The sequence below is a fragment of the Antechinus flavipes genome, chromosome 6 (genome assembly GCF_016432865.1).
Source record: "Antechinus flavipes isolate AdamAnt ecotype Samford, QLD, Australia chromosome 6, AdamAnt_v2, whole genome shotgun sequence".
NCBI lineage: Eukaryota > Metazoa > Chordata > Mammalia > Dasyuromorphia > Dasyuridae > Antechinus > Antechinus flavipes.
In genome coordinates, this window is record NC_067403.1 from 16082784 (window position 1) to 16107205 (window position 24422).

The window sequence follows — 24422 nt, forward strand, 5'->3', positions numbered from 1 at the left end:
ATGTCCTTAGCCAACTCTTTTTCTTTCTTTTTTGTTTACATGTATAATACTTCCAAATATATTTTCGTATTTGTAACAGTACAGTACAGTAAAAATCAGACACAGAAAAAAAAATATGAAAAAGAAAAGGTAAAGTGATAAATAAAAATGTGGAAATACTATGCTTCAATCCACATTCCGTGTCCATGGTTGTTTGTCTAGATATGGATGACATTTATTTCATTTGTTTAGGTGTTCTTGTAATTGAAATATTTTGAATAAATACGTTTTTCTAAAAAAAAATTTCAACAATATGAGAAACATCTATGTTGTAAGATAGAATAAAAATGTGTTCTTTTTTATTAATCATCTTTATTGACGAAATTGTATCATACATATTCTAAATATATATATTTCAAGCTTCTGGATTACAAAAATAATGTATGTTATAAAAACTTATTACACAAAGTGTAAAAATTAAATCTCAACCTATCTGATGGTCAAAAGGAGATAAATTATATCACAACTTTATATACAAAAATATTCAAGTATTTAAATAATTATGTCTCAATATTGCACCATGAATATATTCTTAAATAATTGATAAACATATATGGAACCTCTTATAGGATAAAATATCAATGAAAAAGTATTAACTTTACTAATAAAATTTAAAGAAAACTACCAATCAAATTCTGGCTAAACAATATGAAATACCTATTTTGTTACAGTGTCTTTTCAATTTTGTCCCAACTCTCCATGACTCCATGTGGGATTTTCTTGGCAGAGATATTGGAGTGGTTTTCCATTTTCTTCAGTTCATTTTTTGTAGTATCTTTTAAACTTGTCCATAACCATACTATAAATACAGAAACTAAGTACCTCATTGATCTCCTTTACACTTTGTATGTCTTTTCCCATTTGGATTGTTCACGTGATCTGTGTATGTGGTGCACATATTTTCGGAAAGACAGATTATTCTTGAACTAATTCAAAAAGACTGGATCGAAGAGGTTATTTGACTTTTTTCCCCTTAGACTTCCATGATCACATAACTCTGAAGGACTGTAATTTTTGGCATACATTAGTTTAATTTAATGCAGTTTTGAAGGTGCACAGACATCGACATTTAGAGGAAATAGGAAGTTCTTTTCCTTAGTAGGAAAAATGTCATGCGATCAAGAAAGAGGCGAGTAACACATTTTAAATCCAAAAAGGAGTTGAAGTAAGAGAATTATCAAGCTCTTCTCATGAGGAATAGCACTCCTAAATTGTTAGAGGGGAGAGGAACTGGCTGTATTTGTTGGTTGACCTGTATAATCCTTGCTCCTAGGGAGCTGAGGCTGGTGGATGCTTGGAGCCCTGAAGTTCTAAAGTGTTACAAAGCTAATGAGCCCATCAGGTGTCTCCATTAAGCCTGGTATCAATAGGATGAGCCTCCAGAAGTGGGAAACCACTAGGCTGCCCAAGGTGGGCCAACAGGCTCAAGTGAACAGTGAGTGGCTGTTATACTTCCAATATGAGTGAGATAGGATAACTCACTGGCATGGAGGAAGGAAGACAGGAAAGGACAAAAGAAAAAAGGAACTTCACAGATGATATAGTACTAATCTTCCTTTTTTTTTCACTTACTATTTTGATCAGGACTTATCTTTTATTATAGATGAACACAGGAATTCAGACATCTCTATTTCAGTCAACAGATGTCCAAAGCTGGAGAGATTAAACTCTGACATATCTTTACTTTTTAAAGTTTATTTATTTTTAATACACATTGTTTTATGAATTATGTTGAGAGAAAAAAAAGAAGAAAAAAGGGAGAGACAGAGATAGAAGGAAGGAAGGGTCTTTACAGATGATCCAGTCTACTCCTAAAAGAAAGAAAAAAGAAACATGGAAGGAAGGAAAGAAAGGAAGGAAGGAGGAGCTTCATAGATCTTGTCCAGTCCTCTGATTTTATAGATGAAGGAACTCAGCACCACAGATGAAAAAACTTCATGAGGTCCCATGGTATGTAGCAGCTAAAATCAGAATTCTGTTCTGCCTTTTAGTCTAGTGTCTTTCTCCAACAATATCCTACCTAGAATTATGATTCTTTTGTTTGTTTTGGGTATTTTGGGGGAAATAGGGGGCAACTGAATTGCCCTTGACTTCCTCAGCATGGCCCGTGTCCTACTTCTCGGACACCTATTTGGTTTCCTCTTCTGTCTCTCCTTTTTTTCCTTTAGCATTCTAGATAAGGTTTGAACTCATGTTCTCTTCACTGTACTTTGTCACCTTGCTTCCCCTTAAATTAGCCATTCTTAATTTTTTTTTATGGACCTTTTGGGCAATCTATGGATTCTTGCTCCCAATAATATTTGTAAATATATACAATAGAACACATAGGATTCCAAAAGAAATCAATTACATTGAAAGGCAGTAAGCCAATAATTTATTTTGTTTTTAAAATTCACAGACCCAAAGTAAGATCTGCTGGAGAAAAATTAGTGGAGAAACATCAGGCTACTTTCAGTGAAAAAATAGAAAAGTTTTTTTTTTTTTAAGTCAAGTTCATAGCAGAATTTCAGTAGAATGTAAGCTCATTGAAGGAAGGTCTTTTTAACTTTCATTTCATTTTACTTTCATTTCTTTTCACTTTCCATTTTACTTTCATTTTCCCAGTGTTTAATAGAGTGCTTTGCACACAGTTGGTGCTTAGTAACTCTTTGTTGAATTGAAATCAATTAAAGGTAACCTATATAAACTTGTGAGAACGCTTTCATTTCTTTGTTGGAGCAGGTGCTAAATCTGAAGAGATCCAGGGTATGGATGAATCCTTCCTTTCTTTATTCATTCAACTAATAGTTGTCAAGCACCTACAATATGCTAACCTACTGTGAGCCCTGTAAGTTACTGAGGCATCAGACAAAGCAGGGTTACATCACTACTAGAGTCATAGAATTTCAGAACTGAGATGAACACCATAAATCATCTAGTCCCTGCAAGAATCCCCTTTTAAAAAATATGAAGTATGCCCAAAGGGCTATAAAATCATGTATATATCGTTTGACTTATCAACACTACTACTAGGCATGAATCCTGAATGAAAGTTTTTAAGAAAGAAAAAGACCCCATAGATCTTACAAAAATATTTTTATCAGCTTGTAAAGGGCAGGAACTTTGGCGAAATAGACTTAAGGCTCAGTTTGATTGATTTAATCCTACAAGGTGTCAACTTGTAGAACTATACTAAGTACATGTAAACTAGATAACTCCACTGAGTTAACACCTGGCTTGTAGTATACTTCTCCAAAGTTTTGGCTCTCATTTTTGGCGTTCTCACCTCCCTGAGATGTCAGGGACTGCATGACTACCTATGTTCAAAAATAAAAGAGGGGGAGATATAGAGAGCGGAATCTTTTGAGAAAAACCTGGAAAGTCATCCACAAATTCAAGCAAAGTGAAATGCACTGAAGTAATAGAAAATTTCTAGGATGATCAGATGTGAATGACGTTGTCATTCCCAGCCTACAAATGATTCACAACTACTCTGAAGGATTTATGTTAAAAAATATATCTGTACCCAGAAAAAGAAGTGATTGTGTCTGAAGAGCGATTGAAGCATATTCTCTCTCTATCTCTCAAACTTTATTTTTGTTGAGCATTTTTTCCAGATGGGGGAGAAATGTATGTTTTCTCTCACAACATGACTTTTATGGAAATGTTTTGCATAATTTCTTATACTTTCTTAATGGGGATCAGGGATGAGGATAAAGGAGAGAATCTAGAATTCAAAGTTTTAAAAACAAATGTGAAAAATTATTTTAAATGTTAATTGGAAAAAAATAAAAATATTAAATAACTTTTAAAACTATATTAAATGTGTGTATGACAAAATAAAATAAAATTAAGAACATCCTTGCTCCTCCAGAAAAGTATCCCTTTTTTAACCTCTCTAAAAGTTGCTCTTTAAGCCTTTGATTGAATACTTGTGATAATGGGAAAATCATTATTTTATAAAGCAGGCCATTTTTTGGTGCATACTTATAATTGTTACAAAAAGCATTTTAAAGGGCTGCTAGGGTGCACATCGGAGAGAGCACCAGCTCTGAAGTTAAGCAGACCTGAGTTCAAATCTAGCCTCAGACACGTAACACTCCCTAGCTGTTTGAATCTGAGCAAGTCACTTAACCCTAATTGCCTCAGCAAGAAAAAGAAAATTTATTTTTATACTAAAGCAAAGACTTTCTCCTTATAGCTTAGATTTGCTGATTCTATTGTTTTCTAGAAGAATATTTGAAAAGGTTACATTCTCCCCTTGATGCTAGTCTTTCCAATAGGTACACAAGAGCTGGGTTGAGGAATAAGAATGCTAGACTTGGATTCAGGAATTCCTGAGTTCAAATCCTTTCTTAGATACTTACTTAGCTATATGACCCTAGGCTGGTCACTTAACCCATTTCAGCCTCAGTTTCTTTATTTGTAAAGTTTATATAATATGAGCAACTATTACTTGAGGTTGTTGGGAGAATTAAATGAGATTATACATGTCTGAAAGTGCTTCAGAAATCTTACAGGGCTACATAAATTGAGGGTAATAATAATAATAATAATCTCTTTGGGTCTCATTTTTCCTAACTATAAATAGGAATAATTATACCCACGGTACCTACCTCAATGGGTCATTATGAAGTCAAATCAGAGAATGCATGAAAAGTGCTTTGAGGAAAATTCAGTTCCACATTTAGGAAACACACCTACTACTTGGTGCAGAAGGCGAGGAAATGCTTAGATAAGACAGACATCTCATAATCATGTGCAGACCTAGCAGAACTGACAACTTTGCCCTATTTTCCAAAATTTATTATAAAAATGAGAGGCAGGGTGACATAAAAGCCGATGAGTTGGCCAGGAAATCCTAAGTTCAACTGCTGCTTTTGATCCATCTTGACTGCATTACTTGATGAATCAGCTAAGTTTCTAAGAACCAAAGTTTCAGAGAAGTTGCTGACCCAGATTGATTCCTCAATGGGAGCTCCCATACCAAAGAAATCATAATCCCTACTTCTCTTAGAAGACACTCCTTTCAAGGAAGGTCATTTTCGAGTTATTTATAAGTGGCCCTTTTTCATCTCTGTCATTTGACATTTTACTGAACCTTCAATAAAAGCTGAGGTGGAGAGAGATGGGCCTGAACAACTCAAGCAAATAAAGACAATGAAGGCCTGCATGGATCTCTCTGCATGCATGAAAGGGGCATTTCATAGATGGCAAATATGGTCACATTGTCACAAAACTGATAGAGAGCCATTAGTGATAATAGAAATCCTCTAGTCCAAATTCTTCCTTTTTACTGATTAGGAAACTGAGACTCAGGGATTAAGTGACTTCTCCTAATTTGACAGCTAGGTGGTGTAATGGATAAGGCATCATGCTTGGAATCCAAATCCTACCTAAGATATTTTTTAGTTATGTAAATCTGGGCAAATCTCTTAGTCTAAGTTTCCTTGTGTGTAAAATGAGAATAATAATAGCATCCACCAATGAGATAATGTTTGTAAAGTGGTTATCAGTTTCTGGAACATAGTAAATGCTGTATACCTGTTAGCTGTAACTGTTCCCCAAAGTCACAAAGTCAGGATCAAGTGCTCTAACTTTAGATCCAGTGTTCATTCTACCATTTCACAGGAAACCTCAAAGTTCATATGACCCGTCCACCGGGCCATCAAAGTGCGGGTCCCGAGACTGGAATTTGTCTGTAAGGCTATGCCTGAAACGTAATGGGGTTAGAAATGAGGAGGGAGACCAGTTGGGGTGAAAACAAAGTCTCAGTTTAATGAGTGAAGAGGGTCTAGTTAAATACATTTCTGAATGGGGGGTAGCAAAGTAAAGAATGTCACACCAGATGTGTGGCGGACATCCTGGAGCCTAATTGTTATCTTGCACCTGGGCTGATAGGGCCAATTTTCTGGGACACACATCATCTTGTCTCAGGAGTTTAGGGTGTATAGTTTGTTTACGATAAGGTTGTAGCTTCAGAATTTATGTGCAGGCGATTACATTCTTCTTTAGCTCTTTGATTCCAAGGACATGGTCTCTGGCATGTCCCCCAAGGACATGGTCTCTGGCATGTCCCCCCCTTTTTTTATTTATGCACGGGTGGGAGGCCTGACTTAGGCTATGTGACCGGCCTCCGGTTGTGGGGAGCGAGCGTTGATACACAACCAATGTTACAATGTCTTAGTATCGCCAATCATTGGAAAGGAGGATGCCAATCATTGGTGCATGCCACCAAATGCTGTCTTAGGTCATCGGGGTCAGCCATACCAACTCGGGGGTACGCCATGCCGAACCCTGTCTTAAGTGGGTGGCCTGACCTCTCGAGGTTGCCCGTCATGGCACTTGCGTGGTCTTACTGCCATGGCTCCAAAATTAAAAAAATAATAAGTCAACCTCAAAGCATCCACCATCTGGGGTTACACTAATCCCGTCATTGGCTAGACCACTGCCTGCTGAAAGGGGGGGCATAGCCTAGACCTGACCCGTCGGTACCAAGGCTCTTCTAACAACTGGTCATTAAATCTCAGTGAGCCTTCGATGGGCTCTTTGATGTTGAGGTTTTAACAAAATAAGGGATTCTAAGACTAAAGCATCCAAATTCAATCTGAACTAGTGAGATAGGGGGTGGGGCAAAAGTGCTTAAGGCAAAGTGAATAGAAGCTGGGCGTTCCCATTCTTTCAGGTATTTTGAAAAAATATATACCAGTTTCTCCAATGTTCTACCTCTTCCTTCCCCCCCCCCTTTTTTTTTTTCATGGAAAGGAATTATCGAATGACCATTGCCCATATAAATCCCAAGAGTGAATCAAAATCCCTATACATAACAGACTAGTACAGTAGCATTTCCTAAAAATCCCTCAAACATAACAGCAATAATTACACAGTTTTAACAAATCCCATCCCAAATCTTAAGCACACAGTAATAGATGATCCAGGCAAGGTTTAACAGTCAGTCATCAACCATTCCCAAAGTCTCTTATGTCAGTCCAGAGTACACTCGATGCAGAGTCCAGTCCATGGTCTCATGTACAAACTGCTGCTTCAGGCTGTGAAGTGATAGGAGGCTCTCATTCCTTGCAGAGTGGATGTGTGCCGTGGTGACAATCAAAGCTGATCAAAGCTGAACCAGGTTCCAGAAGCAGGCCAATATCTATAATTTGACCAAAATCTAGAGCAAAAACACAAATCTAGCATATAGATTAGATCAGTCTCAGATAGAAAGACACAGTTCATCAGGTTGCTGCAAAACATGAGGAGGCCAAAGTGAATTGTTCCCTATGTGAAGAAATGAGTTTGCTTTACAGGCCAAGCAAACGGGTGCAGTCTTACAAACCATTATTAATTGTCCTCTTATGTAGAAACCTTAAAGAAATAAAACACAAATATCCAGTAACAGACAGATGACCAGGCAAAATACTCATTTGCCCAAGCATTTAGGATACAATGATTACATATAACCAGACTGAAAATAGCAAGGCATAACATAATTGAATTGCATTAACAGTTTCTATTGACCATTGCTCTGATCAGAGAGATCAGTTACAGAAGGAAAAATGCAAGAACATAATCGAATTTTAACTGCTTATCAATTGTCCCAGTAATTGTCACAGGGTGGAGCTGTAAAACTCCCAAATAGCATTAACTAATTAATTCTAAGCCCAAAAATTTTTTTACCTCCAATAACAGATGTCATTAATCAAATTTCTGATAACTCTTAAACAATTATTTATCATAACCTTGTAGTAATAACAGAAAGAAATTTTGTCTCAGTAAGTTCACAACTTTAGAACAATTATCATATCTGGGTAGATGTTACATAAGTGAACATTATACATACAAATCATTTTCCTTTTAAAATACCCAATACATAGAAAAATAATCCCAAATTGCATATTGTCCATAACAGAAACATTTTCAAAAGGACAAAGAAAAAACTATTATGTTCAGAGGTCCTTTAAATAACCTCAGGATGACCCAATACAATCAATTTAAACTTATACAAAAGACCCAATTCCACATAAAAGAATTCAAGAAGGTTTTTTTTTTTTTAACATAGCAATTAAACTTTTAGAAATGCTCGGACCAAAGTATGGATCATATTTATGACCATATTCCTCAACCAAGAAAATATTTATGTATCAAGAAACAAATATTCAATCAATTTAACCTAAAAGTATGTCCTTAAAAATCAGTTTGCTGAACTGGCTGTAATCAGATAAGAAAAAAAAAAAGCGGCAGGAACATACTCAGGGGGGTGAGGGGAGGAGAGGATTCCACATGGCCACCCTTCCCCCACTCCTGCCCCCTGGAAAAAAAAAAAACTTCCCTCAGGTTCCCATTCAAATTACCTAATGGGGATTCTTTTCAAGATTTAACCCATCAGTTTCCCAATATCAGGTTTCTTCCCAAATCTATCCATTTCCAACTTTCTCTTTCTCCCTGGCTACATATTTGAACAATCTCCTTAAAGAACTTTCCTATCAGATGCTCCTTTGGTAAAGTAGCAGAAGGCAGTGGGAGTGGGTGGCTCCCTCCCCCATCTCTTTACCTACTCTCAAAAGATTTTCACCTTCCTTAAATCATGCAAACCTCTAATTGCCCCTACTAATCAGTCTTTCCTAAATCACCTGCATTCCTCTTTCCTTTTCCCTTCAAAAACCTGTAAGATACATAGTATAGTGAATAATCCAAACCCACACATGTCCAGCAGAGGTTTTAAAGTATAACTTATGTTAACAAATAACTCAATATATTTCAGAAGGTAACAAACTGAATCAAACTAATACAGCTGTTTTTTAAAGTTTTTTTTTTCTTCTTTTACCACATTCCTACTAACAGATATTAGCATCTTATCTCCAAAGCTTTTTATTTCCCAGGCCAGGGTAAGCTTGAATTTTATTGCTCTTTACTCTAGTAAGCTTTGTTTCAAGGGAGAAAAACCTTTTCTGTCCGTTTAAAATAGCTAAATCTCATGTACTTACAAAGTTAGTACAACAGGTTAAAAGTTTTAAAATCACAAGCAAATTTTCAAACAACCAATTCCCAAATTTCTTAATCATTGTTCTTAAACTTGACAAAGCTTTTAAATCAGCAAAAACAGGTTAGGGGCTGTATTTTAACTTTCCGAAATTCCAAATCCCTATCAGTCCTTTCTCTCACTTTTCTCCCTTTGTCTCACAGGCTGCTGCAGTCAGCCAGAGACAGAGAGAGGGAGAGAGAAAGATTTTTCAAGCTTCTAGATATTTGCTAAGCCTGCACACAGAGGCTGAATCCTTATCTCTTACAAGTTTGGTACCTTTTAACACAGACACACACAGACAGACATGGAGCTCCGTTTTAGTAAGCATAGTTGCAACGATGTTCTTAAAAATTTTTCCAACCAATAAAACAGACAAATCACACAGAACATAGAACACACATCACACAGACTACACAGTTACAACATTAAACAAACATATAACACATAATATTCTTCAAGGGTCTCACCGTTTTGGGTAATTAATTATCGGGGCAGTAAGAAAGGGCAAGGTGTGAGGAGGTGGAATATACCCTACAGCCTCGCTTTCTGAGGCACTAAGGGCATTCTGAGTTTTTACAGGGAGTTTAGGTTGGGGGGGCGGGGAAGACGGGGTATGCGAGATTGCTCTCTGTGGGGGGAGTCCCTACTTTGGGAAGCGGGGGGTAGATAGACTTGACAGGGGGGGGGAGATCTCAAAGATCCCTGACGGGGAATTTTTACTCCTCTTTCTCTAAGGCCACTCTTAAAGGCCTGTTCTTTAGATAAACTAGTCCCCATGAATGCGGCAGATTATGTACTCACTTTTCAGTTGCGTGGCTCTCTGTAGAGCGATCTGCGTGGCTCTCTGTGGAGCGAGCGATCTGCGGGGCTCTCTGTGGAGCGAGTGTGCGGGGCTCTCTGCGGTAGAGCGACTTCTTAGGGGTCCGGCCGGACGAGCTTCTTCTTACCTCTTCTTAATCTGCCGGGCAAATGTCCAGTCTTGGGGCCCCACGTTTGGGCGCCAATTGACCCGTCCACCGGGCCATCAAAGTGCGGGTCCCGAGACTGGAATTTGTCTGAAAGGCTATGCCTGAAACGTAATGGGGTTAGAAATGAGGAGGGAGACCAGTTGGGGTGAAAACAAAGTCTCAGTTTAATGAGTGAAGAGGGTCTAGTTAAATACATTTCTGAATGGGGGGTAGCAAAGTAAAGAATGTCACACCAGATGTGTGGCGGACATCCTGGAGCCTAATTGTTATCTTGCACCTGGGCTGATAGGGCCAATTTTCTGGGACACACATCATCTTGTCTCAGGAGTTTAGGGTGTATAGTTTGTTTACGATAAGGTTGTAGCTTCAGAATTTATGTGCAGGCGATTACATTCTTCTTTAGCTCTTTGATTCCAAGGACATGGTCTCTGGCATGTCCCCCAAGGACATGGTCTCTGGCATTCATATTTCCTTTTACTCTGCCAATAATATTGTTTCTGTACAGTCATGCCCACCACTTTATAACTCGATCTGGGATTTCCTTGGTAAAGATCCTAGAATGGTTTGCCATTTCCTTCTCCAGCTCATTTTATAGATAAGGAACTGAGGAACTCAGAATCCTAAGCTATTATGTGTCTGAGGTTAGATTTGAGCTCGGAAAGATAATCTTCCTTACTCCAAGCCTACATTATATGCGGTGCACCACCTAGATTTTCCTAATAATAGTATTTGTACCTTGTTAGAGATTCATGTCTGGGAGAGATAGAGAGGGAGGGAGGGGAGAGAGAGAGAGAGAGAGAGAGAGAGAGAGAGAGAGAGAGAGAGAGAGAGAGAGAGAGAGAGAGAGAGAGAGAGAGAAAATTCAAGAAAAGCTTCCAGTAAAAGACCATTTTGAACTGAGCTTTCAAAGACTTTGTACAAGAATAAAAAACAGCACATCTATATTCCTTAGTTTAACTTAATTAGCATACAGTACTAAAAGAATGATAATTGATTGATAAATGAAGAAAAATGATTTCCCATCTGAAAAGGATGGTGTTTAAAGGAAAGGTTGTTGATTGATTAGTTAGTTGACACTTCACCTCACATACTCATCCTTCCTTCCCCTCAATTTCTGTCTGAAATTTTTGCTGAATTGTTAAGACAAGTATTAGATAATTACTAGAAGTCAAGTCTTCCAATAGAACAATAATAGGACTCAATCAAATTCTCTCCTCAATCTCAAACTATGATCTACAATTTGCTGGATAGGTTCTTTTCACTAATTGAGCCAATGTCACCACTGTCCATTTGAACGTTGGAGTCTATATTTCCTGGTCTGGAGTAACAATCTGGAAAGACAGTGGGTGCAGATCTGGCCCAATGAAGTCTCTCTGGTTTATCACTGGGGATTCCCTCCAGGATTGGAAGATGATAGATTGGTCCTGCAACTCCTTGAAGAGAAGGGAATCCTCTCCTGGCCATGAGAGTTTGGTCCTTTCAGACTTGTGGCTTGAAGTAAAAGAGGAATTGGCCTGTTAGTCATAGATAATGCCAGCAATCCCAGCAGCAGCTCTGAGCTGGGAAGTCGGTGGGTAGGGAATTAGTACGTATAAAAGAAGTCCCCTAGAAGCTAGGAAGATATTTCTGTTGCAACTCTTGATTCCCTCTCCAACCCTCTTCTCCCCCATAGTATTTTATTTTTTTCAACGACATGTAGAAATAATTTTCGACATTCACTTTTATAAGATTTTGTGCTACACATTTCTCTCCCTCCCCCTTCTCCAAAATGACAAGCAATCTGATATAGTTTGCTATCTAGGGCCAGCATTTCTTTTCCTAGTCTGTTTTTGTTTTGTTTGTTCGGAAAGCTATTTTGGGGACTAGACCTGTGAACTCATCAATAAAGGGAATTGAGGATGAAGGACTTGCCAACCAATGCTAGTTGACACCTCCTCAACTTGGATAGTTAGAGAATGGTCTAGGCCACAAGGAAGTTCAATGATGTGCCCTGAGTTAAAAAGATACCAAAGTGAAGGGTGAACCAAGTAATCAGCCAAAAGTTTTCAAATGATAGATTGAAATCCACATAAAGACCAATGGAACCTCATTACAAATAAACTTTTAAATCTACTGGACCCTACTGATCTGCTTCTCTCCAGTTTGCATTTATTTCTGCAAAATGAATCAGAACCGGAGGAAAACGTTCACTTGGCAATGCGCTGATTGTTGGTCTGAAGTTCTCCGAGGTGAGAACACGAGCCTGAGGCGGTAAACAGTCTTGGCTTTTGTCCAGAGGGCCCTAATTAGCCAGCTCTCCCACCCATTCCTTTCCGAATCGGGCTATAAAAAGTGGCCCTCCAAGTGGATCAGGCCAGAGCAGCAGAAGAAGCTCCCTTGGAGTCGCTTTTCCTTCTTCCGAAGGAACGTTCCTGGACCTCCGTGGAGAGTCGGGAGGCCACGAAGCGCACCGAGGTCTCCACAGCTCTCAGTGGCCTGATCGGGCTCACGACTCCGCTGGTCGGGCTAAGCATTGGAAAGAGAAGGGACCCTGGTGTCCGAGAACGAGAACGAGAGCGTGAGAGCCCGTGGGCCCCTTCCCTGGGTTGCCGGTCCACACTGCCCGCCCTACCCTGCGCGAAGCCCGCTCCCTTCCCAGCGCACATCGGATCCGCTTTAAGCACCGTGGACAGAGATCCCACCGACCGCAGGTAAGCTTGGGCTGGGAGGCCTGAGCCCGAGCGGCCGGATTTGGCGCTCTCCTTCCGCTGACCCCAGCCAGCCTCGACCATACCTGCAGGCCTTTGGCCGGGCAGAAAGGATAGGACCGATTACTACGGGAGACCGGGGGTGTAGGACCAAGCTTTTCTTTCTTTAACAGTTATCCCAAACGTTCTTTCTGCTTTTTTTCTTCTCTATTAAGCTCTATCTCTTGGAAAGGTCCTGCAGGCCGAGGATGTAGGGGGTATCTTCGCATTTCTGGGGAATACAAAGGAAGGTTTAAAAATTTTAGCTCAGTCGTTTCCTGTCATATCTGATCCTTTTTTCCATCCCATTTGTGGATCTTGTGGAAAAACACTTCAGGGCGGGGTACTATTTCTTTTTTCTAGCTCAATTTACTGATGAGGAAACTGAGACAAACAGGATTAAGTGACTTGCCTAGAGTCACAAAGCTAGTGTCTGAGCTACATTTGAATTCAGGAAGTTGGCTTCCTGACTCCAGGCTTAATATTCAATCCACTAGGTCACTTACCTACCTCCTTTTTTAAATCTCTAGCTTTCTTTTTTCCCCCTGAGGCAATTGGGGTTTTCACTAATCAATTTTCACTAATCAGTTTTCACTAATTAGATTTCACTAATCGCTAAATTTCAGCTTTTGATTCTTAGTTCTTGACATTGGGCCTGACTCCTGGCCCACATCATTACCCCATAGCTACTGAAAAGTGACAGCTCTATGACTCTCCATTTTTTCCCTCACTGAGGCAATTGGGACTGAGGCTAGGGTCACACAAATAGGAAGTGTTAAGTGTCAGAGGTCAGATTTGAACACAGGTGGTCTTGACTTCAGGGCTAGTGCTCTCTCCACTGAGCCTCCTGGCTGCCATTCTCATTAATTGTTGTTTTTTAATGAGTTCTAGAACTTATTTTTTGGTTTTGGTTTTGTTGGTGCTATTGTTGTGTGACTAATTATCCCGAGTTCAATAGTGATGTAAAATCTAGTTGATGCATATTTTGTTTTAAATTTCATTATTCAGACTATGGCAACTCCACCTCTATCTCAGTTGGAAAACTCCCCCTTTGATCCTAAGAAAAGCACTGAAGATTCACTATATCTGGACAAAATACAGGAAGATAAAGGAAGCCCCAGCAGTAAGTACTATTCTCTCATGGCATTGCCATCTTCCACTCCTCTCCTGGGGAAATGGACCTTATTCCTGATGGTTTTTTACTTTCTTTGGCAGATGATGCCCGTTCTCCTATAAGTAAGATAGAACGTCTGTCATCTTTTTGTGAAATTGCATTGATGGAAGGGCCAGAGACTGAAGACCCAGTGGTGGAGCAAGAGCTGCAGAATGTTCCCGAATTTAGGGACTCGGGGATCAAGTGGTCAGGTAACGCCAGCTCCCCTTCTGTTATTGTTCAGTTCTCTCTGCAGTTTTCCCCTCAGAGAGACTAGAATGCTTTGCCCTTTTCTTCTGTTGTGACCCTGTTTATAGATAAGGAAATGAGGCAAGAATTGATTTGCCCAGGGTCATACAACTAGTAAGCATCTGAGATTTGATTTGAACTCAGGAAGATGAGGCAGGTACCATTGTTGGGCTATAGAGAAGAGCTGGGGCAGGACTAACGGCAGCTAAGGGCTGAACCTTCCAGGGCTGAACTTTCCAGGGAACATTTGGGGGCCAAAAAATTCTTTACCTAAGCAAAACTCCAGCCTGCCTTCTCCCGGCTAGAAACAGATCAGACACAATTCCAGAAAATGCCAGATCCTGTGTGTGTGTGTGTGTGTGTGTGTGTGTGCACCTGCACAAGAGCAAGCTATACATACATGCATACAATAAATAAAGCAACATTTGTATAGCCCTTAGCACAGGGGATGGCACATAGAAGGTGTTTAATAAAGGCTTATTCACTTGCTCTTTGTTTTGCAGAGAGAGACACCACAGGGAAAATAATTGCTGTCTTCAGAGGGTTCGGAAAAGGGATCCTCCTCCTGGGATTTCTCTACTTCTTTGTATGTTCCTTGGATGTTCTCGGCAGTGCTTTCCAGCTGGTTGGAGGTATGCGAAGCAATATCAGAAGGGATCAAAAGCTTCTGGATGGGTTTTGTCGCTTTAGAATTGATTTTGTTTCAGCGTCTAGCCAACCAACTGGCCAACTCAACCCAAGTAATCTCCCCTTTCTTAAACTATTCCTAGCCAAGATGTTTCATCTTTTCATCCACTCCAGAGACATGCATACTCCTCAATTCTTTCTTCCCTTCTCTCCTCTCTCTTCCCTATTTACACTCTAGTCTTTGGAAGAGAGACAGTTTAGGGATTAGGGATCAAAAATTTTTGTGAAGAAATCTGATGATAGATAAGAACCTTAGGTCATCAGATTAAAGTTTTGTGTTGAGGAGGACCCTCTGTATCCCTCTATTGATGTCTGAAACTTTGGCTTCAGAGACTAGCATCTGTGTTAGATGCATATGTGGATGTTAGATGTTGTGTTGGAAACAGAAGTGGTTTCAAAGGGGTAAAGTGAGAAGTTAAATTTGCACCAGGAAAGCAAAGAGGAAAAAGGAGGTCATTCTTGTCCAAATCGGCCTGCCTTGGAGCTTCCTTATCCCACTCTTCCCTACATTCTCTCCACAGATTTTCCCATTTAATCTAAAAACAAAAGGTGCTTGTTTGTTTGAATGAAAAAACCCTGGTGTTTGTGCATGTTTGTGCATGTGTGTGTGTTTGTGTGTAATCTCTAACCTGGCTTAGTAAGTTCTCTAAATTGTTGTCATTAGTGGATCGATGTGCAATTTGTGTTTTATTATTCCAACAATCTAAACAATTGACTTTATTCTCTATCCCATGGGTAGGCTGTATTACTTCTGTGTTCTGGGATAGGAAGGGAGCATAAGGGAAATGCAAGACCCATTTCAAATCTCAGGAAGTTTACTGGGAGGACATAACATGCCTCCCCCCTTCAAAAGAAAAAGGACTTCAGATCTTATAATACATATGGTTTAAATGAGTCATATTGGGAAAGCGAATAAGCATTTATAGATCATTTGTATGTCAAACAAATTCAGTCCTCACTGTCCTCTGCCACATTGCCTTTCTCAGCAGCCAATGACTGTTCTTTACTCCTCCTTCCCACACAGTGGCCTCTGCCTTTGGTCTGTTGCTCAGCAGTCCCACAATGGCCATTCATAATTTTAAATTTTCCATTGTCTTTGCAGGAAAAATGGCTGGGAAGATTTTCCATGAGGGTTCAGTGTTGAACAACCCTGTGGCTGGCTTGATGATTGGCGTGCTTGTGACAGTCCTGGTCCAGAGTTCCAGCACATCTACGTCCATCGTTGTCAGCCTGGTATCCTCTTCATGTGAGTCATCAGGTTCCTTCTCCCCCAATGCCCCAGTGTCTGTGTCAACCTGGATCTCTTGAGAGAACTTCATTCCAAGTTTTAGAATCGTGAAATTGTTCCTTATGTGTCCTGGGGTCATCATCTCTCTGATTTTTCCATCCTTCCAATCTTGGGATGGAGCTGTTGCTACAGCTACCATCAGAGCAATGCCCACACAGCCCAATATTGCTGCCAGTGGTCTAGCTTCCTTGCTATGGGGAAAGCTCTAGTTGCCCTGCCCCACTTAGAGTTGTGGGCACCTGGTTGCAGCTGTAGTGACTTGTTCTTCCCCACTCAGATCTTCAGACAAAGCTTGGATGACTGACTGGTTGGAAACCTTGTAGAAAGGATTCCTCTTCTTGGTCATGGTTGGACTTCATAGCTTTCCTAACTTTTTATTAAGCTGATCCCTTAGTTTGTTGAAGCTTTTTTCCTGTGAATTTCCCTAATTTTTTTTTTTTCATTTCCCTTTTTCCTTTGACAGTGTTGACAGTAAAGGCAGCCATTCCCATTATCATGGGAGCCAATATTGGGACTTCAGTGACCAATACTATCGTGGCCTTCATGCAGGCTGGAGACAGAAATGAATTCCGAAGGTAGGAAGCTTTTTTACTTGTTTGCTAGTCATATTTTTTTCATCACTACAGTAACTATATTTAATAAAGTTTACTTTGCTCTAGATACTGATCTAGCTCTTCCAATGGTTCTTTTAGAGTGTGGAATAACTATGTACTCAGAGCGGTTCAAATAATTCAGCTGAGTCATAAATAATCTTAAATTGATAATGATCTCATTTTGCTGCAATACTACAATGCTAGGACTAGGAAGAATAATTAAAATCTCGCCTCAGACACTATGTTTGATGGAATACTATTATGCCATAAGAAAGGATGGGAGGTGGGTAATTTCAATGTGAAAAAAAAAAAAACACAACAAAAACAAAACCTATGGAAAGTCCTTCGTGAGTTAATCTAAAGTGAAATAAGAACTGAGAGATCATTGTGTACAGTTACAACAATGCCATAAGGATAATTAATCATGAAAGACTTTGCTAGTGTGATCAGTACCATGATTCAAGACAATGCCCCTTTGGACAGTTCCAGAGGACTCATGATGAAAAATGTTGTCCATGGCCAGAAAATGAACTGGTAAACTCTGAGTACAGATCAAAGTCTATTTTTTTCCACTTCCCCCCATTTGATGGGGAAATTACCACTGTGGGAACCCACCAGTGTTGAAGCTGTTTGGGCAACTCTACAAGTGGGTTGGGTCACTGAAAGTATTAAGTGACTTTCTCATGGACCTATCACTAGGAGACCCGAAACAGATCTTCCTAACTTTCAAGCAAGTCTTTCTCATTATATCCACACCATGCTTTCTCATTGTGCACATAGTAGGGTCTTAATGAGAGTGAGAAGACAATACCATCACATTAATTGCTTTGGGTTTTCTCCCTATTTTAGGGCTTTTGCTGGAGCGACCGTCCATGATTTCTTTAACTGGTTGTCAGTGCTGGTGCTGCTGCCCATGGAGGTGATCACAGGCTACCTCTACCACCTCACCGATGCCATCGTGAAAACCTTTAATATCAAGAGTGGGGAAAATGCCCCTAAACTCCTGAAAGTCATCACAGATCCCTTCACGAAACTCATTGTCCAGGTGGGCATCAAGACTTCCTCCGATTTTTAAATTGAGGCTGAAAGTGTACCAGTGGTGGACTGGGTTCCCTTGGAAGCAGAATTCGAAGTCTCTTCCTCCAATCTGTAGTGCTAGTTAGACATTCCTTTCCTTGCTGTGACTTCATTTTATTTGAGGGAATGTAAGGAGCTAAGGAGCTTGGTTGGCCCTCCACGTTGGCAGATGTGTTCTTCAGCATGCCCTTTCTGCCATTGGGGCCTGATGACTGTTTTGTTGGCCGATGTGTTATCTTTTGCTATTCTTCTGGCCAAAGTGGAGCTTTTCCTCAAGGGAGGCCTCCTGACCAAAAAGCATTTATTAATCCCCTACCAAGGAACAGGCACTGGGAGATATGATGACCAAATGGAAGCCCCTTCAAGGCTTCAAGGAGCTGGTAGAACTGGGTCCCCTAGAATAGGGGAAAAGGGTCTATCTGGCCTGATGCTGGTCAAGCTAAGATGAGGCAAAGACACCTGTGCAAGTGGAAGTGAGGTCCTCGGGGAAACGCGACCAATCTGTGTCTCCCTTTTACACACATCCTGGTTTTCTATTCCATATACAGGAGCCCCTAGGAGAGTAATTAGCTTTTCAGTCACAAATTATTGGTGAGGAACAGGCTAACTCTTTTCCTCATTTCTGTTGCTTTTCCAGCTGGATAAAAAAATCATAAATGAAATTGCTACAGGAAATGAAGTAGCCCAAAACAGGAGCTTGATAAAGACTTGGTGCAAAACATTAAAATATGTGGTAAGTATCAGGAAATTATTCAAAGGCAATAGGTGGAGGAGTGAGAATCCTTGGTTTCCCTTGTGATGCTGAAGGACTGCAAATGCTATTGCTTTTCTATAAATTTAGCACCGTATGCCAAAGCTCTAGTTACCCTGGGTTAGTTCTACCTCAGATTCTCTGAGGCAGAATGCTACTCTAAGACAGAGCTAAAACAATTGATGTTCAGGTCCCCATTTCAGGCTAACAGCGCTCAGTCTGAGGCAGCTCAGCTGTCCTCCAGAAGTAGCCCCGATTCTGAGTTTTAGTACATGGTCCATGGACCAAGCACAAAAACTGAAGGTTTTTTCTAAGGATTGTGGGGAAGGTGGGGGAGAGAAGAGGGAGAAAGTGGGGATTCATTGGCCAGTGGGGCATGTCTTCAGTGCAGTAAAATCCAATTTCTCAAAATACCATTTTCAGTAACAAGGTTTTTTTTTTTCCTTTATTGTGTCTTTTAGACGTTAAGCAACGTCACCGTTCCCTCACCAGAAAATTGTACCTCTCCCAGCTTCTGCTGGACCAATGGGAACACGACCTGGACCCTCATGAACACAACCTATAAACAGAACATTGCAAAGTGTGAGTAGGAAATCTTCTGGCAGTTAACCCTCATACCCTCACCTTTTAAGCCTTTTTAGGAATCAAAAATGGCTTTTATAAAATCTGTTTGGCACCTTTGCTCTAAAGCAAGGTCCCAGGACTGCATGCTATATGTATTTAATTTAAATATCTCCCGAAGAGCTAATGCCATGTAGAACGCTCTGTATCTGGGTTATGTGATGAAGAGGAATGGAAAGATATTGACAGGTGGCTGCTCTGGTTCCCGCAGGCAAACACGCATTTGTGGATGTCAGTCTCTCTGATCTGAGCATTGGGCTCATTCTTCTGGCCCTCTCCTTGCTGGTCCTGTGCACCTGTTTGATCCTGATTGTCAAGGTCCTGAACTCTATGCTCAAGGGACAAATTGCTGCAGTGATTAAGAAGACCATCAATACAGGTAGAATTTCTCCCCTCCCTGGGCCTTTCACTGGTCCTCCACTTTTCTGTGTTTAAGCTTGAAGATTCTATGATCTGATAAAAAATAGAAAAAATTTGTAAACAAAAAAAACCATCCATATATTGTTTCTGATAAGGACATTGTAAATACTAAAGGGTTGTAGATATTTCACTGTTCTAAACACTTGGCCAGGGAAGATACTCCCAAACTGCTCCATCGCCCACCTGTTTTATACAGAAACAGAAGAAAAATGTCAAGGAAAAGGAAACTAGTGGGCAGAGAATGCCTCTCGTGGCCATCTCTGCTCAGCAAAAACAATCAGTTATTCTCATTAAAATCCTAAAAATAATCAAAGTAATTAATAAAATTATGGAAGAGTTATTATTAGCGAAGAAGATATGGGCTGACTATACAAGATAACACAGTGGTTAGAATGCTCGGCTTAGAGTCAGGAATATGAATTCAAAACCCACAGGGAAATTAATTTACTTCAGTTTACCTCACTTTCCTCAATTGTTAGGATGAAGATAGAATCTACCTCCACAATTTTTTTTTTTGGTATAGATCAAATAGAGATTTGTCAAATCTGTAGCCTTATAATATCTGGTCCATAGTTGGAGTTTGGCAAATGCAGAAATCCTTCATCTCTCTCTTAATGCAAACAAAATATTGAGAGCCCCTAGCCTGCAGAAAACAATTAGTCCTGATTGAACCCCTTCCCAAGCTGGGTTGTCATGAGTTAAGACACTGATGAAGGTTGAAGACTTCTTCTAATCTCCCTTCTACTCCCCTTATTAATCAACACAATTGAGGCACAGACCTGGGCATTTGGGTGGATCTGGGTGCCAGCTGTGGCAACAATGGAGGAACGAAAAGCATTTTTCTAGTGTGGTAGGCACTAGGCTCAGCACTTTTTATGAACATCCGATTTCTTCCAAGAAGAGCATGAACATAGTTTTTCGGATGCTGGCTGAGAACTCCCAAGACCTCCTCCTCTTCCCCGGGTACCTCCTGCTGACGGCTTTTTAGTTACCTTTTGAACTGTGTCTGCTAGAAGATTTAGAAGGAGTTTTTAGTAAAAGGACTATTTCAGGATTGTTCTTTAGAGGGATCTATTGCATCAGATATGAAATGTTGGCCAGGACAAGTGGGCAAACGGAGCCTTTTCTTCTTTCCCCCAGATTTTCCTTTTCCTTTTGCCTGGCTGACGGGCTACCTCGCCATTCTTGTTGGAGCTGGGATGACCTTTATTGTGCAGAGCAGCTCTGTGTTCACGTCTGCCATCACTCCTCTGGTTGGTGAGTCCTCCCTTCCTCCCCCATTTCCCCTTTCACATGTCCCATGTCTCCATTTGTACAGTTGGTCTTGCCATGCTGAGTCATTCCCAGCCAGGATTGAACCTGTGTCTTTCCCCCCCTCTTAGGCATCGGAGTGATCAGCCTGGAGAGAGCGTACCCCCTGACCCTGGGCTCCAACATCGGCACCACCACCACGGCCATCCTGGCTGCTCTGGCCAGCTCTGGAAGCACTTTGGAAGATTCCCTTCAGGTCAGAATGCCCAGTTGGGACCTTCTGCTCTTTCCTCAGCTTACCACTCCTTCCTTCCAATAAGCACCCCGGTGTCTTTCTTGAAAGATGCTCTTTATCCCAAAGGGATGCTGGTTACTGCCAAGGTCTGAGCTGCCTCTGAACAGTGACTTGGGGGCTAGAGAACCATCCTTAGCTCTTGTTCTCAGAAGCTGAATTTCCTAAGTAATGACCAGAGATCTTCAGCTTGTGTCTTAATAAACAGATGAGGATGGTGAAGTTTCATCACCCATCTCCTCGTCCCCTGTCCCCCACATAGAATAGTATGGATAACTTTCCCCCTTTGTCCACCTACGAGTCAGAAAAGGTGGAAATAACATTTGACTTTGTTTGAAGATGTGAGTTTTAATCTCAGCTCTGTTACTTGCTAGGTGACTGGTACAGATCCAAGCTTTGTGAGCAGGGGAGGGAGAGGCAACCTTTGATTTCATGGGGGCAGAGAAGCTTTGAGGGTTTCTGAGGATCCGTTTGGTCAGAAAGTTGGAGGGAAAGCATTCTGAGAGGAGGACGTGGGGAACAAGGTCCCGGGAATATGGCAAGTGAACAAGCATCCAGTGAACCTGGAGTGGAGTGGAATGGCAGGGATGTGATAATATGAATGATGAGGATGGGATTGTTAGAAGCAGCTGAAGGTGATGCTTAAAAGGCAGGTGAGGATCAGATTCTAGAGGGCCCTGAAAGCTGAACCAAGGATTTTGGTTTTATCCTTCCTCCATTAGGAATGCAACAGGTGTCGGATTTAAAATTAGGACTGCACTGGAGGTTTGATTTAGGAAAAGTGGACACGGAGGATGCATTTGATGGAGGATGCATAGATTTGGAGATGGAAGAGCTTTCAGAAATGATCCCGTCTAACCTCTTGGAAATTGCATTAAAGTGACTTGCTCACCATCATCCAAATTGTATTTACCAGAGGAAAGGCAGCATTATTTTACAAGTCACCAAAAAATCGAAATCTGGTGATGTCATTAGGAATGGATAGGAGGGGATGAACACAAGAGATCCTGCAGAAGGACACAGGGAGTGATCCCATGAAAACCAAGGGGAAAGAGGGGCCAAAGTGGAGTTTTGCAGCCCAGACATGGCAGGATGGAGGAGCCCTTAGCATTCTCCAGGGTGAATATTGCCTCACCAGGTAGCTGTCTCCCCTTCTCCCCTCCACTCCTGGCAAGGGAGGCCAGTGGCACCTGCTGGTGTGCAGGCAGGCCAGGGAATGTCTGGGTAGGAGAAAGGTAACAAAGAAGTGAGGGGAGGGGAAGGGGAGGAGTAGAGTCAAAGCATCATAAGACAGTAGAGTTCGTTTTGTAAAAGAATGAAATCCAAATCTGATTTTGAAAATAATTAGAAGAAAAGTCTCATTGGTTCTGGAATGCAAATTTTTTTTTATTAAATTCATTGCTTTTTAACTCACTGGTAGCTAATCCGTTTTAATTATCTAAATTGTTTTTGAAATCACCCTTTTGGAACTGGGCAAAAGTGGTTTAAATTTTTAGTTTAGTTTGATTTGTAAGTTGGGACTCAAGCCCTTCTTGCATTTTGGTCCTTGCTGCATGACCCTTTGCAAAAGGCCCATTTTCAGAGGTTTTAGGACTTCCAAGAGTAGAATGTAAGCTGAGATGGGGCGGAACTTTTTCTTTACATGGTGCTTTGTATCCAGGAGGCACTTAATCAATTCCTGTTGACTTAGCTTGTAGCTTTAGACTCGCATTTAGATGACTTGTTCTTTCCACAAGACCACAATAGGACCCTTACCTGTAGGGTGCATGAAAGGTTCCAAAGCTCTTGACACCATGATCTCATTGGATGTCCACAGTAACCCAGGGAACGAAGGCTCTATTGATGACTTCAGATGACCATAGTTAGGGTGAGAGAGGCTTCCACCTCAAGTCTTCCTGGCTTCGGGTCCAATGCTCTCTGGGTCATAGCCCCCATAACATCCAGCCATATTCTTGCAAAACTGAATAAACTGGTCCAGCTGACTGCTGCTGTCCCTCCTGGCTCCTAAATCAATGAGCCCACAGTGACAATAGTCATGGATAATTTCTGTGGGGCCTCTGATCTTTCCCATCCCTTCTCCCCACCCCCTGCCTCCTGATTTCCCTTCCCTCTCCCCGATTGGCTCCCAGTATGTCTCCATGAGATTTCATCATGTTTACTCCTTTTGATTTCAGATTGCCCTGTGCCATTTCTTCTTCAACTTGTCTGGAGTTCTTCTGTGGTACCCAGTCCCGTTCATGCGCCTGCCGATCCGTCTTGCCAGGGGCCTGGGGAATATCACGGCCACCTACCGTTGGTTCGCCATCTTCTATCTGATCATCTGCTTTTTCCTAGCCCCAGTGACAGTGCTTGGGCTTTCCCTGGCAGGTTGGACTGTGCTGGTGGGCATAGGGGCACCCATCCTATTTCTGTTGCTGGTGATCTTGGTGATTTGTGTCCTCCAAGCTCGCTGCCCTCAAGTTCTCCCTGACACGCTGAAAACCTGGGACTTCTTGCCCTTGTGGATGCGCTCCCTTAAGCCCTGGGATGGGCTGGTGTCCCTCCTGACATGCAGCTGCTGCCGATCCAACTGGTCCCAGATGTTCAGCTGCTGCTGCTATTGCATCGCTGGCTGCTGGTCATGCTGCAGGCTGACCAGATGCTGCAGGAGATGCAGGGAATATCCAGAAATGGATGAAGATCAGGAAAACTCAAGTAAAATCCCCCTCCGGGTCCATGAGAGACACGAGGAAACCACAGAAACAACTATGGAATTCCAAGCCAGGGATCCGGACACAGGAGGAAAGCTAAGAAGACCAGGAAGGATGGGGGAACCCTTGCATTATTCTGGCAGCTCAGAAGTCTTCGATTTGCCTCTTTATAAGGGAGACCGCTCTTTACATTCAGTATGCCAAATACATGCCTTTCTTCTCCCTGATTCCTACTCATTCCCTCCCATCTAATTCCAGCTAACTGGTCTCTCCCAACAATTTCCCATTTCCAAAGAATATGTAGGAAAGAGCCTTATCCTATCTTTCACTGTATGTAACTCTTCCTAAACAGATGTATAGTCAGAGAATTGTATAGTTTTTCATAAGGTAGATAATAAATAACCTGTATGATTCTGGTTTTATATTGCTCACCTTTGGAAAGAAATATTTAATTATAAAATATCTTTATCTAAATCTATAGTCAATATAAGCAAGTGCATCTGTATTATATATTGTAAAGTTTTTCATGTTTGCAGTAATTTTATTAAAAGTTTTTTTCACCAATCACTGCCATTCATTCATTTTGCTTAGTAGAATGTGCCACTTAGGAAAAATC

The 24422-nt window shown here is 41.1% G+C and overlaps 2 protein-coding genes across 5 annotated transcripts in view; both read left to right on the top strand.

Annotated features, from left to right (window-relative positions):
• Window positions 1–24422, top strand: part of LOC127540922 (sodium-dependent phosphate transport protein 2B-like) — a 205660-nt gene that overhangs the window by 51649 nt on the left and 129589 nt on the right. The window lies entirely within an intron of this gene.
• Window positions 10106–24290, top strand: LOC127540924 (sodium-dependent phosphate transport protein 2B-like). Its single transcript, XM_051965907.1, has 11 exons — window positions 10106–10116; window positions 14644–14768; window positions 15926–16069; window positions 16575–16686; window positions 17554–17749; window positions 18419–18514; window positions 18994–19114; window positions 19365–19532; window positions 20714–20830; window positions 20956–21080; window positions 23291–24290. The coding sequence occupies exons 1-11, from the start codon at window positions 10106–10108 to the stop codon at window positions 24056–24058; spliced, it is 1983 nt and encodes a 660-aa protein (XP_051821867.1). The 3' UTR covers window positions 24059–24290.

What these genes read in the sequence shown, in the direction of transcription:
- LOC127540924 (XM_051965907.1), top strand. An exon ending in TCACGAAACTCATTGTCCAG is followed by an intron (nt 17,750 to 18,418) that starts GTGGGCATCAAG and finishes TTGCTTTTCCAG; the next exon opens with CTGGATAAAAAAATCATAAA. An exon ending in TGCCATCACTCCTCTGGTTG is followed by an intron (nt 20,831 to 20,955) that starts GTGAGTCCTCCC and finishes CCCCCCTCTTAG; the next exon opens with GCATCGGAGTGATCAGCCTG.